Source organism: Myxocyprinus asiaticus, chromosome 36 (assembly GCF_019703515.2).
Source record: "Myxocyprinus asiaticus isolate MX2 ecotype Aquarium Trade chromosome 36, UBuf_Myxa_2, whole genome shotgun sequence".
NCBI classification, from domain to species: Eukaryota; Metazoa; Chordata; class Actinopteri; order Cypriniformes; family Catostomidae; genus Myxocyprinus; species Myxocyprinus asiaticus.
Window position 1 is genome coordinate 10776841 of NC_059379.1, and position 13277 is coordinate 10790117.

The 13277-nt window shown below is 36.3% G+C and overlaps 2 protein-coding genes across 2 annotated transcripts in view; both read right to left on the reverse strand.

Moving 5' to 3' along the window:
• Positions 1 to 733, reverse strand: part of LOC127426931 (bifunctional heparan sulfate N-deacetylase/N-sulfotransferase 2-like) — a 109911-nt gene extending 109178 nt beyond the window's left edge. Inside the window, exon 1 of the mRNA XM_051674114.1 lies at positions 605 to 733. The gene's annotated coding sequence lies outside the window, so the exon portion shown is untranslated. The remainder of the gene's footprint in view (positions 1 to 604) is intronic.
• A 1626-nt stretch (positions 734 to 2359) lies between these two features.
• Positions 2360 to 13277, reverse strand: part of LOC127426934 (neurotrypsin-like) — a 55449-nt gene continuing 44531 nt past the window's right edge. The window contains exons 13-15 of the mRNA XM_051674119.1: positions 10273 to 10395; positions 7929 to 8209; positions 2360 to 5078 (exon numbers count right to left, since the gene is read on the reverse strand). Of these exons, the coding sequence (XP_051530079.1) occupies positions 4744 to 5078; positions 7929 to 8209; positions 10273 to 10395 (739 nt within the window). The 3' untranslated portion in view covers positions 2360 to 4743. The remainder of the gene's footprint in view (positions 5079 to 7928; positions 8210 to 10272; positions 10396 to 13277) is intronic.

Below are 13277 nucleotides of genomic sequence, written 5' to 3' on the forward strand. Positions count from 1 at the left end.
CCTGTAGCAAGCAGCAAATGTGAATCTTGTGAGAATTTTGCAGAACAACATGTAGTTACACAGTAAATATGATGTACTGTATGTATTTTAATGTAAAGACACCTAATATATAAAGTGTGACCATAAATGATACCTAATGTGTTAACTAATGTTAAAGAATAGAATCTTCCTGTAAAGTGTTACCCCTTTGTGTCAAGTAATGAGCTTGTCACAAACTGAAAATGGAAGACCAAAACCCAGTTAAGAGACATTTAAACATGTTGACATTTCTGTTCCCTTACCCCATTGTACAAACTGTAGAGAATGTGATGGTCTCGAGAAAACTGTAAACATTAAAACTTTGCGTTAACAATAGTATTGATTTGTGCGTTCACAACAAACACTATGACCTCGTACAAGCCTAAGCCAATCCATCAAACCTGTCACGCAACACTCTAATCTCCATACATTGCTCGAGGCATGAAGGCGAGATGTTTTCGCATCCATCGGACTGCCAAATAGAAACTGAAGTCAGAGCCAACCAGTGTGCGCGCGTGTTTCCAGAGAAAGCAAACAGCCCCGCACTACACGCATGCAACACAGCACTAACTGCGCGTCTCCTTACCTTTTTTTAATGTCCACTTTCAGAATGGTCGCGCGAATCCGAATCAAATTAACGTCACAGAAAGAACTTTGAGCTGATGTCGCTTGAGCGCATCCTGCAACGCTCGCGCTGCTCCGCCATCTTCATCAGCTAGCCTCTAGCGCCGAATGAGCGAGAACAGCTGATAGGCGCGCGCTCCGAGCGAGTCGTCGCACAGGGAGGGTTCTTTAAAAAAAAGCCCGAAGTTCTGAGGTCCTCCATCCATATCTACATCTATATCTATATCTATATCTATAGATAGATAGATATAGATATAAATAGATATAGATATAGTGTACAAGCTCCAACAAAGCTACAGGTCTCCCTGTAAGGACAAGGTGATATAGTGTTGATATACAGGTGCAAAAGTGAAAGGGCAAACCTTATCACAATATGCAAATATTGTGATATAGCAAGAACATTAGGTCTAACTTATAACTTATGGGAAACAATTTATTGCAGTACAGGTATACATTCTGCACTCAATAATAATAATAATAATAATAATAATAATAATAATAATAATTTTAAGATTTATGCATTTTAATTTATTAACAAAATTCCACCAATTGAATAAGTAACCTTTCATCAAATAAAATACAAATATTTTAAGTTTTATTAATTTAATTTAGTTAAACATGGAATTTTGATATGATTTTAAATCTTAAAAAAATAGGGTTTTTTTTTTCCTTTTTTTTTTTTTTTTTTTTTTGCATTTTTCATGCATTCTGCATCATTCATTCATGCATTCTGCATCTTCCTCATCTGCCAGCCTAACAGTCTTGTTGGTGACCTTTTTAACCAGATTGGGTTTGTTTTTGTCATTAAAAACTATTGATTTAATCATGCTGAACAAAACTGAAAATCATAAACAAGTCTTTTGTCTCAAAATAAATATGTAAGAATTTCAGGGATTCTAATTGGCTATAGAAATCTGTAACATTGTCAGAAAATTATTAAAGCTTAGATCAAATGAATTTTTTTTTTTTAACCTTTTGTCATTGCATTCAATGGGAAAATCTTGTAGTGGAAAATGACAAACATTGTTCGAAAAGTGCTGTGGTGGTGTTTGTTGTTATTTTGTGTTTTGGGAGAAAAAATATCTTAAGAGCCGTTTACCGTGGGGGGTCTATAGCCCTGTTGTACCTACATACTGTATGATGCATTTCTAATATGATGATGATAAGCAGTTACATTTTGCACAAATTAAGGTAATTTCCCAGATCCAAATCAAGTCCATAAATGCAAGTGCAATAAACACAGATAAAGTGAAAACAGAACTGCCTTTGCAAAAATGAACCATGGTAACCATTGTTTCCACCAAAATGCCATAGTTGCTACAGTTGTTACAGCCACCACAGTCATCACAAATACAAATCAATGACAAGTAGTCTGAGAGCATGTTTTGTACAGTGGTTACCATGGTATGTTTTTGTAAGGGGAATTTGTATGTATGTTTGAGTTCTATTAGACAGATGTTAAAGACTAATGGGTTTACTAGTAGGTCATTTATTCGTTTGTGGAAATTATTTTACACTTGATATGATTTAGCCTACTTATATTTGTGCCATTTTAAGGTATTTTTTAATGCTGTCTGCAGCATCAAGAGAGAAACAAATGGGGTCACTTGAATACTTTTCTTGCAGTAGTAGAATAGGCCTTAGTTAAATTATAATGACAATCAATTGAACACTTTTTCACATCCAGTCAAACTCTGCAAAATAACACAATCACCAATGCCACAAGAAGAGGTCATTTATTTTGGCACTTGTCACACATGAAAATATTCAAAGCATATTTACAGAAAAATCAAAGACTTGGTAATGATTGAGAACATCATAAACAAACACACAGATGTTTGCATGACATGCAACAGACAACAACCCCTCCAGACTCGGCCCCTTATGGCTCTTGATGAAGAGTCCCAAGGCTCCCAAGTGACTGGCCACTTTAAACAGTCTTCTGGGAGGCCAGAGTAGTTTACTTAGTTGAATGTCTTTTGAAGATCTAAACAGACACCATCCAAAAACATAGAGAGAATTAAGTCTTTAGAAGCACTCTACACAGTCCATGTTCCATTTAATACATCTCAAGAATTGTACCTACTAGTCCTATTGAAGCAAAAGAGAAGATGTGCTTTGAGATCTAAACCAAACTGTTTCTTCAAAATTCAATGTGGAATGCATCGCCTACTGGATTTTATAGCAAGATAGATAATACTATGGAATGGAAGGAATGGCTCATTGAGGTCACATGAATAATATATGCCTAGTGACTAATTTAGCAGGCAATATCAGACAGGTTATTAAAATAATTTGTACGACAATATGCATTAATAATAAAGCAGGCTGAATATAACTTTTTAATGTTAAGAGCGTGCTTTCAAAAGTAATTTAAGAACTTGCAGTAAATTGCACTTGTGTTTTAGGGAGTGATTCTGCAGATATTTGTTGTTAAAACCCATAGATTGTACTTTGTGTCATTATGTACATAAAAATGGACATTCATATCCATACAAAAATATTAGCCAAATAAATATTCCTTACAGGATAAAGACTATTTTGCATAAATGGGAATAATCACAAATAAGAAGTAAAATACAATAAATAATGCAGTATGTACATTTTAAAATAATAGGAACTCTTACTGCAGGATTTCTGCATTCTCATCCATGAATCATCATCACCTGTAATGTCACTTCTTTCACATTGTTAATCACCAATTATTGAATAAGCTAACTTTTAAAGAGCCCTTGTTACTTACATTTTTCTCTCCAAGTGAATGACAAAAATGAATCACTATTTGCATGAACTTATCATTGAAATTATGTTCCATAATTCCACTAGAATTTGTGAAGAAACAGTGGACAGAGTTTAAAATGAGAAACAGAGATGAGACAGAAGAATGTTTCTAAGCACAGCACAAAACAGTATGGAACTCCAATAGAGTAAAAAACACAATATTGCCACCCACTGGATGAAAACACACAGTTCACAGAACAAAGCACAGGAGCAGATGGAGATGCTACAAAATAAATCGTTATAACACTGACAGTCAACAAAAATGTAATAATTGATCGTCCCAACCGTGTCTTCGTTCAGACACATTCGAAATTAGAAACTCAAAGAAGTCCTCTTGATTTTACCTTTTTGATGGACGAAACCATTACAAATTGCCATTTAATATTTACATAATGACACATTGTATTAAATCACCATAACAAACTGATTCAATAAGACGATTAGACATAAATGTCATTATGCTATCCGCTATTATGATTCTAAAATGCCATCTAAGCCCGAAAACTTCTAATAAGGCAGAGATGAAACAAAACAACATATCCAAAGTCATTTATTTTCAAGAGCTTTTTATATTTATGTATTAGTTCTGATATGGACCATGTAATTGAATGTCAATTTGAAGAGCTAAATATTATTAGCATGATATCCATTATTAAAAAAAACAAACAAACAGTAACTGCATGATGGCACTGAATATTTTAACACTATGACACATTTATAGAAGACTCATGGCTTTAATGATCACTTTGACTGTCAGCTGTATAAAAAAGCCTGCATGATTCATGGCGACTTCGATTTTACTTGTTAAATCCACAACACTGAAAAAGTCAAGTTCAAGCCTTCGAGTAGTTGAACCCCCAGAGCAACCCATTCAGTTTCCTTCTGAACGCAACTACATAATAAGAAATAAACCTGCTTTGCAGAGCTTATGCTAGCATTCTCTACCATGCAGAAGGCCTGGGCAGATGCATTGAATGGCTTTTGAATACAATACATACATTAACATGCACTGCAGCCTCTGGACAGCACTGACTATAATAATTTTAAATGCACAACAGAGTCACACATCGCCCTTTCCTGTAATGTCATTGTACCTTGCTTTTATACCCAGAGATTAAGGAGAGGCTCTAATCTCTAAATCCTAAAGACAACATAAAAGTGAATTGTACAGATAGAATACAGAGGAGTTAAGATCCAGGACTACGGCAGAGAGCAGAGTGTTCAAAGCATAAAGCACTCTCAGGCTCTTGTGTCTCCTTTCATAGAGTCCTGTTTTTCAGAAGTGTGACAGGCGGTTTGTTTTAGAGAGCGAGATGTGGTTCAGTGCTGGAGAGGGGCGGTGCTATGTGTCACCTGTTCGATCCAGGGCAGGTAACGGCTGACCCGTGAATATACACCTGGGTAAAAGGGATCACCGCAGCCGTGGCCCCAGGAAATGACCCCTGTGAGCACCCAGCGCCCTGCCTCGCCCTGACACACTAGCGGACCTCCACTGTCGCCCTGGCAGCTGTCAGCATGCTTTCGGAGGTCAGAGGTCATGCTGCCAGCACACAGCATGTCGTGGCTAGTGAAGCGCTCGCCGTAACGCTTCTTACACTGCCATGAGGGCAGAAGAGGAACCCAGGCCTGGAGAAGAGTGCTAGGATGCTCAGATTCTAAAAAAAGAAATAAAAAAGGACAGAGAGACAAAGATGAGTGAATCAGTAAACTCATTCAGAGAGGTTAAGGCCTGACATGCACCTCTCCGAAAATGTAACTACGAGTCTGTGATTGGTCCACTTTGTAACCAGAGACCCTCTTTTAGGATGATTAAAAAAGATATCTGAGGTTTAATATATAAAGACTATTTTAATCTATACTATGTATATACTGTATATATATATATATACATACAGTATGTGTATATATCCATATATATACATGATATATTTATACGTACATTATGACACATATCATGTTGTATTTTGGCTCGTTTTAATCAGGAGCATCTGCTGTTTTAATATTAAGTTTATGGGCCCTATTTTAAGAGCACTAGCATTAAGAGCAGCGCTATGCCATAAGTCAGAAGCGCAAAGTCATTGGGCATGGCCATGAAGTTTTGGTATTTTTATGCAAGTATACGCTAGTCTAGGTGAAAGTAGGTTTGGCGAAATCGCATGTGCAATGCGCAACTGGGCTGGATTAAGTGCAAATTAATTCTGAGGTTTTCTCCAGTTATTATTTCGCTGTCTGCATCCTATTATAGGCCTATAGTTCACTGTCTCAAGCACCAGTGATATCAACGAAGAAAACACATTCATAAGAAGTTGGTAGTGCAAATGGACTGTATGCAATGAATTAGAACAACTGAAAATTACGTTGTTTTGTGCATTAAAATGCATCCTTGATGACTGTCGGGCATATTTCTATGACAGTGACACGCTCCTTTAATACGCATGGAAAATGTGATTCTCCTCAGAATTTGGATGTAGGCTCCGTTAAATTACAGAGAATGTAAGTATTATTAATCATTTTCATCTACTGACACACAAATCGCGGCTAACATTAACAGTGATTGTATCGGCACGCACTTCACTTCTACTGGTCAATTTTGATAAATTAAAATAATTTATTGAAACACAATAAAAATTAACTAAAAATTTTTCTAAATTGAAATTACACTTCAAAAGAATTGAAAATATGATCAAAATAACAAAGCGATTCGATTTGGAAACCAATTCCAAACATTTTACACTCTCCAACTTCTTCCACCAACCCATTTATTTACTTAAAAATCACTCTACAACAACAGGTGGAGAAATAACTTTAGACTTACAAATTAGACCATAAATACAATTGTAAATGTAAACATAATAATACTTGAAAAATAAATCATGACCTATAGATAGCTTAACACAAATCTCATCCATTTTTTTTTCTCTTTCATCTAAGACTCATATAAAACTCTAATTGTCAGGGACATAATTTGATGTTCCACCATATTTTTAGAGTTTGGACATGAACTTTATTACCACCTGCTAGTGGAATCTCCAAACTACAAATGCAGGAACTGAGTTTAACAAATCTTCCACTTCATTAACATACAATACACCCACAGTTTGCGTGTATACACCCACAATAGTACAAACACTCCCACCCACGCCCATTTGTGCTTTGCACTGGCATGAAAATTGTGATTAGAATTATCGATATGCTTGTAGTCTACTTGACCTTTCCGATCTGTATAATGTTTTGATCATATTTTTATTATTATTATTGTTTGGAGAGAACACACACAGATACACTGAGGACATACACAAGATGCAGGAATAGACGACAGAACTTGACAGAAGCAAATGGACATTATAATTGTCCACATGTTTGTTATGAAATAATGTGGTGCTGAAACTGGGCCCAAATTTTAAGGGTAGAGACTACAAGGGGTTTTTGGGAAATTGGTGTGGGTGAGAGAGGGAGGAAAGAAAATACCAACACTCCCAGTGAGGACGGATGGCAAGAATGACTATACATAAGACACCAATCAGCACTGGAGGACCCTAACCAAAAGTTCAGTCATGTGATCATATGTTTGACATGTACAGAAAATAATAATATTTCAAGTTATGAAAACTATAGGTTTTTGTATATGTGCAGACAGCTTCATTGATAATAATAATAGCAATTTGGTTGTGATGTGTTGCAATGTGCCACTCACTTTTAATTTAGACACGGTGTAAGTGTAGTTTAGACAATGTTGGTTATTTACAGTTACCAAGCAACAGTGCAACTAAATTAATATAGAATTGACCGATCTCATGTAATATATAAACAGTACTGTGCAAAAGTTTAAGGCATTTAAGATGTTTCACAAAAACATTTGTCTTAAGATGGTTATTTATATCTTCAGCTTTAGTGTGTCAATAGGAAAAATACATTTTAGACTCCCAAACATTACTTTTGCAAATAGAAAGATTAGAATAGAAGAACAGGGAGCTCTGCAAGAGAAGGCATTGCCCCCACAGAGCCCCCCACTGAACATCGAGTCAGTCTGGGATTACATAAAGAAACAGAAGCAATTGAGACAGCCTAAATAGATAGAAGAACTGTGGTGAATTCTCCAAGAAGCTTGGAACATCCTATTTGCCAACAACCAAGAACAACTGTGTCCAGGTGTACCTAGGAGAATTGGTGCTGTTTTAAAGGCAAAGGTGACCACACCAAATATTGATTTAGCTTTTTTATGTTTACTGGACTTTGTATGACATTAAGTGATAAATGAAAACTGTTTATGGCATTATTTTTGAAGACATCCTCACTATGCAACATTTTTCACAGGTGCCTAAAACTTTTGCACAGTACTGTATATAACCGCAAAATAACTATATTGTGATATATACTTTTACTGTGATATAAAATGACGCATACCAAGACCTCAAATTTTTGTCATACTGCCCACCTCTAGTACATCTTTAATTGATCACATCATCCGTGCATCTCATGCCAATATTAGAATATCCCTACATTACCAGTTACTCCCCATCCGGTGATGACACAAGATGCAGGTCTCTTGCCCCACTTGCTGCCAGGTGCAGGCAGGCAGGCGGCGTTAGTATGCGGGTTAAAGGCCACACACTTCCCCTCAGCGCCCTTCAGTCGAATTAGTGCCACATCATGCACCCAACTCTCTGTATGGTACTTCCTGTGCACCTCTATATGCTCTGGAGACAGCACACGCTCAAAATCATCCTGCTCCTGCGTGTGATAATCCCCGAGTTTCACCACATACCGTGAAGCATCACTTCCAAACCTAAAGAACAGAGATGTGAGAGTAAAAATATTTGGAGGGTTTAAAGGCAGAAATGTGAAGCTTATAATTTTATAAAAATACTTGGCTCGTTTTAATCAGGCGCATCTGCTGTTTTAATATTAAGTTTATGGGCCCTATTTTAAGAGCACTAGCATTAAGAGCAGCGCTATGCCATAAGTCATATGCGCAAAGTCATTGGGCATGGCCATGAAGTTTTGGTATTTTTATGCAAGTATACGCTAGTCTAGGTGAAAGTAAGTTTGGCGAAATCGCACGTGCAATGCGCAAATGGGCTGGATTAATTGCAAATTAATTTTGTGGTTTTCTCCAGTTATTATTTCGCTGTCTGCATCCTATTATAGGCCTATAGTTCACTGTCTCAAGCACCAGTGATATCAACGAAGAAAACACATTCATAAGAAGTTGGTAGTGCAAATGGACTGTATGCAATGAATTAGAACAACTGAAAATTACGTTGTTTTGTGCATTAAAATGCATGCTTGATGACTGTCGGGCATGTGACTATGACAGTGACACGCTCCTTTTATACGCATGGAAAATGTGATTCTCCTCACACACTCGAATTTGGATGTAGGCTCCGTTAAAATACAGAGAATGTAAGTATTATTAATCATTTTCATCTACTGACACACAAATCACGGCTAGCATAAACAGTGATTGTATCGGCACGCACTTCACTTCTACCGGTCAATTTTGATAAATTAAATTAATTTATTGAAACACGATAAAAATTTACCAAAAATGTCTAAATTGGTAATTACACTTCAAACAAAATGAAAATATGATCAAAATAACAAAGCGGTCAAAAAATCATACCAATTCCAAACATTTTGGAATGTGAAGCTTATAATTTTATAAAAATACTTACATTAATTCTTCTATTAAATCTTGTGTATTGAGCTGCAAATTTGTATAAATTGTCATTCTTACACTTGTTTAGGGTTTACAGTGTTATGTTGTCATAGAAACGAAGTTGTAAAATTAGGGTTTGTTTACATTACATCATCATGGCAACACAGTTGTAAAATTAGCTATAACTTTACACAGAAAAGGTTAGTAAGCAATTTTATCACACTAAAATCATGTTAACATGTATATTTTTTAAATCTTGTTGCTATCCTTTTGAAACAGTGAGTATTTTAACGTTCAAAAATTGGCCCCTATTCACTTCCATTGTAAGTGCCTCACTAGAACCCAGATTTTTGAATTTTTTTAAAGAAAAGAAGGAATGAGTTGTAATAATTTTTTGTGGTAATCAACATCATGCCACAAATGCTGCCGCTTGGGCTTAACTTGTATTGAACCTGGAAAATTCCATTAATATCAATTGAATGTTATTTTACTGTTAATTTAGAGGAAGTGCCATATGCTAATCATAGGGCTGAGCAACTGAGCATGACTGCTGCCTCATTAAAGACAATATTGAAGAGATTTTTACATTTGTATCTAAATACATTTGTGATCACAATTAGAAGTTTGTATCTTGGATAATTATAGTTTTCTAAAAGGTTTTTACATTTATCTGATCCAGAAGTGTTTCTCACCTGGTGCGTCGCCACATCGCTAAATGCAATTAATAAAATTCAACTAACCATATAGTTGTGCATATTTACGATAGAAAAACAAAAGTTCCTAAACTTTTTAAAGGGAGGCGAAAACACTTCTCATATCTTTTATTGTTGACCTCAAAAACAGAGCGTCCAATCGAACTCAATATTTTGTGAAAAAAGTATACTATGAAACAATGTGGGGGTTTTCTGCAGTAAATTATTGGCTGTGAAGAGCATGAAATCATCGAAATTCAAGAGATGTCTTGGAACAAAACAAAACTGCAGTTAATAAACTTAATGAATGTCAATTTGATTTTAAAGTTAGATTTTTAAGGGCATTTTACTAACAATTTCAATACTGTATTTGGATACTTTATGTCAAATCTAGGTCCTGATTCCTGAATCAAAGCCAGTCGAGAACCACTGATCTGTAAGACAAACAGATAAAATGGCAGCTATCTTCTGCTGATGTCCAGCAGGTGTCTCTCTTACCGTTTGAAGCAGTGAGCTGCAGTGAGCAGCCAGCAGGAGTTGATGAGCGTGGCTCCGCACAGAGGCTGATTCCCTTTAGACTGAGATCTAAGCCAGAGGGATGCCTGCCAGGGCCAGTCACCCCTGTGGGGTATGCATATGTGCACACAAACACACACAAACATACAAAAGCACACACAAACACAGCGGATGAGGTAGAATAAAAGACACCATTGTATTTTTCTTCTGTTGAAAAACGTTTTGGTCAAGAGAGGGCAACATGGGGAGTGTCAGAGAATCAAAGTAATGATAAACAACTTAAAGGGATATTTCACCCAAAAATGAAACTTCTATAAACATTTATTCCCCCTCACGTCATTTCAAACCTGTTTGACTTCAATCTTCTGTAGAAAACAAAAGAAGTCATTTATAAAAAAATTTCCAAGCTGTTCTTTTTCATACAATGAAAGTGAAAAGTGACCATGGCTGTCAAGCAATATTTTCAGTGAATAACAACTTAAATTTCAGTATGTTCCTCAAGCAAAGCTTTCATATGGCTTCAGAAGACTTGGGATATAGCGCATGAGTTGTATGGACTACTTTTATGATGCTTTTATTAGGAATATCACAAAATATCGATACATGGATTTTTGACCAGCACATTATGTTCCTGATACGTTTTTTGGAGGCATCAATTTATTAACATTAGCAGACAAATTAATTAAAAGCCAGATTTTTTTGCTTTCATTTAATGTAGGTGTAATAGCTTTGGTAGACCACAAGGGGATGATATAATATTAACTGAAGCCAGTCGCACACTGGAAGAGAAGCGCAGCGTCACAGGTAGGACAAGGTACATGCATCACACATAGGACACGTGGATGTGGTGCAGGTGCCAGTTCAAAGTTGTGAATCTAGTCACATTACATACAAAATTAGCAAAAGGTATTTTGTACTTCTTCAAGAATAAACAAAGTGACGTTTGTTTAATTTGCAGGTGAGTTTGCAGGTTAGCGTATGAAACCGGTGTCACTGCACAAATGGAACGATTAGAAATGGCGACGTTTATTATGCTATTTCTATATATGTAGCATTGAATAGGTTTCATTCAAGCTGTTAAACCACAAAAAGACATACTTGTAAAATACTGTACATTGTGTAGGCTATATGAAAGATAGATATACACAATATATCATCCAGTGATGACTAGAGTATATAATCTATGTCCTTTGAAAATTATTTGGGTCGAATTTAATGGAAAACTATGTGACATGCTCGGTGGTGCTGCAGAATTTTGAGCAGACTTTGGAGTCGTAGCTGGGTGCTAAGGTGTGAAGAAAATGATTGTTTTTGAATTTTAGAACGTGTCATGTCGTCCGCCAGACATGTCCGGTATTCGACCCCCTTTAAGTTACCCTGCAGCTCACACTTTACCAAAGTTGAGCTGAGAAATATGTATACAGAGCAAAAAAAACTATTGTGCAAAGTTTTGCCTTATATCGTAAAAAATACCGACATAGATCGATAATCATTGGGACAATTTTCTGATTATCGATGCATGAAAAAGGTATCAATTCGAAGCCCTGCTTTAATGGAGATTTTTTTGTCTTTTCCACTGCGTTAAGTGGAAGAAAAAAGTGCAGGTACTCTCCTTGTTAGTGTTAAACTTGATTTTTCCCCCCTTATCCTGCACACAATAATTTGCACACAGGAGCCAGATACTTGTGCAGATAGTAATAATTAGAAACGGTGAACAAACTGATTTGATGAAGTTCAGGACTGAGAATGATGTAGAACCAAACACTGTCAGAATATATGCATAGGCAAGTTCAGTGACAATTCACATAATCTTTTTACGAGCACTACAGAAAAGAATGGAGTATAAAAGCAAATTTACCTATGCATTTTCTTTGAAGGTTCGGTTTTCATCATCGTTTTGCCTCTTGTGAAAAAAGGTTGTGCATATGAGCTGACATCACTTCTGTAACAGCTTTTTTTTTTTAAGTCTGTAGTTTTGACTACACTCAGCGGTTAAGCAATTTGCATAAATACATTTGAGGGAATAAGATGCAATAAAATGTGCTCACCCAAAAGTTGCTGGTTCATGTTTTGGAGAAAAGTGAAACTGAACTATGTCCAGACAAGCTTAAACACGTGTGCTCCACCGGAACTGGACCTCGGATAGCCTGACGAGCACCGATGCTGTTGCACGTGTTGAGTGTTGTTAAACTCACCGCTGAGTTTTGCTCAGAGAGCGTGCGGATGTTTACCGCGATTTTATCAAAATCATTTGGAAGGTCAGATAAAAGTGATTGGCGAGCCACATCAAATCACTGACTTACATTAAATAAAGACATTACATTGTACCGGGAGACTCTGAGACGTCGTGGTACGCAAGAAAAACTGCCGGTACTCTGTAGAGTAAATTATAGAAGTGCAGGTACTGCGTACCGCCCCACTTCAAGCACTGGTCCTTTCTGGAGCTTGACAACGCCTGGTCCCCATCTACTTTCATTGTATAGAAGACAGCAGCTCGCGGACAGTCTGCTAAACTTCTTTTTGTGTTCCATGGAAGACAGAAAGTCATACAGGTTTGGAACAACATGAGGATGAGTACATGATGACAGACTTTTTATTACTGGGATAACTATCATTTTAAAACATGAAATACATTATCTCTTAATTCAACTGCATGATTTTACTTGGAATAACTTGCATTCCCACACCTTTTGACCAAAGAATTTCTATGACTTTTTTAGCCGTTTGTGGTTATTGGATAAGGATCTTTAAAAATCAATTCACAGAGATTGCATTCTTTACAGCATATCTAGTCAGTTTATATTATTAATATCCAATTCTATAACTTTTAAAGATTTTATTCATTTCCATGACTTTTTCAGGCCTGGAAATCACAGTCTTCAAATTCCCTGATATTTCCAGGTTTTCCATGACTGTGGTAACCCTGAAAAGAAATGCATTTGCAAACCATTTTGAAAAATATGCACAACGCATGTTTTCCAGAACTG